Source organism: Alligator sinensis, unplaced genomic scaffold (assembly GCF_000455745.1).
Source record: "Alligator sinensis unplaced genomic scaffold, ASM45574v1 scaffold1484_1, whole genome shotgun sequence".
In the NCBI taxonomy this organism is placed as follows: domain Eukaryota; kingdom Metazoa; phylum Chordata; order Crocodylia; family Alligatoridae; genus Alligator; species Alligator sinensis.
Genome location: NW_005843243.1, coordinates 104473 through 108647, shown reverse-complemented (window position 1 = coordinate 108647; position 4175 = coordinate 104473). Strand labels below are relative to the sequence as shown.

The 4175-nt window shown below is 51.6% G+C and overlaps 1 gene segment (V, D, J or C); it reads right to left on the bottom strand.

Moving 5' to 3' along the window:
- Window positions 1-2728: 2728 nt before the first annotated feature.
- Window positions 2729-3406, bottom strand: LOC102376258. The segment is given in 2 exon segments: window positions 2729-3036; window positions 3325-3406. Coding segments are annotated over 2 exon segments (357 nt in total).
- Between the last annotated feature and the right edge of the window lie 769 nt (window positions 3407-4175).

Genomic DNA, 4175 nt, shown 5'->3' with positions numbered 1-4175 from the left:
CCAGACGGGCAGGCACAAGTATAGTCAGCATGGAAAGGTGCCATTTATCTGTGCCCTGAACAGGAAGGAAATGGCCCTTGCAGGGAGAAACATGCAAAGCAGCAGCTGTGAAACAGGGTGCTCCTTCAGCCCCCGTGCAGAGGGCCCTTGTCTGAACCAAGAGGCTGGCAGGGAGAATGGCACGCTCAGATGAGACCAGAGGACAGTCCTTCGTCTCTGTGCGCAATGCCCAGGGCTGAGGATTTTGAGCTTCCAAAGGTTTAACTCCAGTGTCACGAGCAGCAGGTATGATATCCAGGCCTGTTCCCTCTCTGAGGACCCCTCACAGAACAAAGTCCGGCTCCCTGCGGGCAGCTGACAATCCACGAGTTGTTCTGAGACTGCCAGTGATGCCAGGTGGGGCAGGACGTCCCCTCAGACATCCTGGCTCACCACATGGGGATGGTGCTTTGAACACTAGGAAATGGCAGCTAATGCTTATCCCAGACCATGAGCTCTCCCAGGAAGTACTAAAGGAAGTACTAAAACACAGTGCAGTAATCACTCGTACTGCACCATATCAGTGGCTCATGGGACGATTTCCGTTCTACATCACCATATCTGCATGCCATACATGGGGAGCACGCCACTACGGGGAAGAAGACGGCAATCGTGTGTAGACCCATGTGATCTCCATGTCACCATAGTACACCGTGTGGTGACATAGCGCTTCACTATGTCACCGTAGGGTGACGTGTAGATGCACCTACTGAGACTTAATCAATATTGGAAGGAGCCTCATGATGTATTTAGCCAGTTGACAGTGCAAGGAAGCTTTGGCTTTACAATAACATAGGTCAACACGTGTCTGTAGCAAACTGGGCGGTTACTGCATGTAATGTTATTTGTGGGGTATGAAAGTTTAAGTGGGACACATTTCTTTGAGGAAAAGCAGCAGGAGAGGAGCAGGCTTGTGGTTGCCCTCATTGGTTCAGACCAGACTTGTGATATCAGCCTGCTCAGACCCAGCTGGTGGTTCCCTACTGTGACAGCGCTGACCAGGCTCTGCATACAATGCTGAGCTCGGTAGATACCTGGGACTGTAGCTCAGGGGTTGGCAACCCCTGGCACATGTACCAGAGCATGTCAGGTGGAGAAATTTTGCTTGGCCCCCCAGAGCTGGGCTGGGATCTGAGCAGCCACCACTGGCCACAGAGCCCAGGCTACGCGCAGAAGGCAGCGGGGAAGATGCAAACCCTGCTGTGAGCAGCCCAGGCTCGGTGGCAGGCAGCAGCTGCTCAGTCTGGGTTGAAGGTGGCAGACAGCTGGGAGGCTGCGACGTGCACCAGGATCTGGAGACCTAGCTTGGGTCTGTGACCGGTGGTGACTACATGCTAGACTTAGGGCACATGGTGGGGAAAGAGCTTGGCTCGTGTCCCAGGCCTGGGGGCAGTGCTCTGGCTGCTGCTAATACTGCACCAGCTGGGAATGGAGCCAGCGGCTGTGGGGCAGGGCACAGGTTAGGGTGGAGGGGAAGGGGAGGACCCGGGCCCAGGACCCCTATGAATCTTAATACCCCCCTGGCTGTGTCAGCCTGGTCCATAATCTCTGTTTTACACCATCCAGTGCATTAATTAATTGTTCATGTTGTCACTGTATTTATGACCCAGATACCTTGTCCCACGCGGACCCAAACCCTCCGACTGACCATGACCTTTCCATTTGATAAAAGGCAAATTTTATTGACACACAGTGATAGCAGATAAGAGTAATGAAAACAATTCCATATCTACCAATGCTGGGGCTGGCACCAGAGTCGAGGTACGTCTGGGCAGTGTGTGAACTTCACTATCAGGTTCTCTCTTGAATGTCACATGTCAGCAGCCTGGAGGTCAGAGGCCGAGCCCCCCTGCCCCTAGTGGGGTGGGTGAGATGGGCTGGTGGTGTGCCCTCTGTCCAGGGCGGCCCTGGGTTCCCCTACTGGGGACTCTTTGCTTCTCTGAAATCCCTTATTCTGTATTCTTTCCCCGTCCTGATGACTGTTAATGTCTGGCCATTGCTAACTGGTCTCTCTCTGTGGTCATCATACTGTCCATGTTTTGTCTGACAGCATCATCCTTTGTTTCACAAATCCATCACATGCACACATCCTAATTTGGGCTTTATCGGTCTTCTCCTAATTTGGTCTGTTCCCCCAAAGCTGGAAAGGCCAAGGGTCCTGCAGTTGGGTCCTGTGGCCTTGTGCCACCTTATATTATGTCATGGAACCGAGTGGTACATGGCTTCAATTCCCACATGAGCCATGTACCATTGAGTCATGAGTCTCACACACAGTAGACCTTGAAGAAACTTAGTCACAGACTGGGTTTTAGAAATCAATTAACCTTTGCTGTTGCCCTGGACCATTATTTTAATGAATATCTACTTTACCTGTGAGCCAATTCCCAAAAGCAAACCTCTATATACCATTTTCTAGCCATAAGTTAAGGCCTGGGGGATTTGGAATCTTCTTATGGAGCCAAAATGCCTGAGACACAGAGGGAGGAAGTGCTGAGCCAGAACACAACATGGCAGAGTCAATGAACTGAGGGACAAGGTGGTGCATAGGACGAAGTGCTCACAGGCTGGCAGATCCTGCCCATATGTGCGAGAAGTAACTGGTGTGAGGCAGTGAGTGTGTGTAGGAAGCAGCTGTTTGAGTGAGCAAGAGAAGCTGAACCCAGCAGGGAGGTATTTGTCGTGGTCTGTATCACTGTGTGAGAGGGTAGCTGCTATGCTGCTGACAGTAATAGTCGCCAGCATCGCCTACTTCCACCCGGCTGATGGTGAGAGTGTAGTCACTGCCCGACCTACTGCCACTGAAGCGGTCGGGGATCCCGGAGGGCCGCGAGTTTGTGCTGTAGATAAGAAGCTTAGGAGGTTGTCCTGATTTCTGTTGGAACCAGGCTACGTTGCTACCACTGTATGTAACGGCTTTGCAGGTGATGGTGGCAGTATCTCCTGGCGACACTGCCAGAGACTCTGGAGTCTGGTTCATCACAATGTCCCCGCTGGAGCCTGTGTGGGGGAGAGAATTCAAATAGACCAAATGTTAGGGAATAGGAACAAAATAAATGTGATTGTTGCTGCATTGCTCTCTTTTCCTTTATACTATTTAGTTGCTGAAGATGCATTCAGGCATTGCTGTTTTCAGCATCTCTCGATCAGTGAATGAAAACCACCTATTTACGGGATATATTGATTGTGCCCCACAGCCAGAGACCTGAGTCAAAGTCACCACTGCTTCGGGCCTCATCAGGCTTTCCAAGGGTCTTAAAAGTCTCCCTGGGCTGTTGCTGTTCTTACCCTGAATCCAGAGCAGGACGAGCCAGAGGAGCCGAGCGTGAGACTTCATCCCGATGCTTCTCAGCTGAGTGCTATAAACCGATCAAGCACCAACGCTCCCCATTTGTATCTGCTCCGAGCAGGAGGGGAAGGTCCCTGGGGTGGAAACATGCAAAGCAGCAGCTGGTGTAAATGTGCTCAGCCTGGGACCAGACACACCAGATGAAGGCCCTGCACTGGCTGTGGTCCCCTCTCACCCAATTGTGTGCACCTGGGTGGGTATTTTTGAGTCCTTTTCCTCCACACCCCCAGCCCCTGCCAAACTCCTCCTGCATCTTCCTTCTCCACTTCTCCCAGTCTCTTTTTCCATCCCTACAGTTTAATTTCACATTGAGTTCTCAAGTGCTTTCCCCTTGATACTGCAGTCACCACCCCCGTGACCTACCGAATGTACATCTCATTCTGTCCTCAGTCCATGCAACATGCTGCTCATTTTTGTTGTTTTATTCTTTGACCTCCCTGGATGTGCGGCTCTAGTAGAGGGGTTTCTGGCAAACACCTTCAAGGATGTACAGGTACTCCTCACCTCATTGTCTTCAACTCCCGCCCCTAGCCTCAGCTTTGCCAACGCCCCTAGCCTCTTCCACCTCCTCATACACTCACCTTTGCACATCCCTCACTCACTCAGTCCCTGACCTGCATGTGGGAACTGCCCACAGCCCCTCAGTAAGACTGTTTAAAACTGCTTAAAGGGTCCATGAAGGGGCTTCTCTGATAATACCACGTGAGTTGTCCTGCTGGAGGGTCTCTTTAATCCCCGCAAGTGTCCTCATATGTTCCTATGACTTGTCTTATTAGGTAGGTCTTCCTCC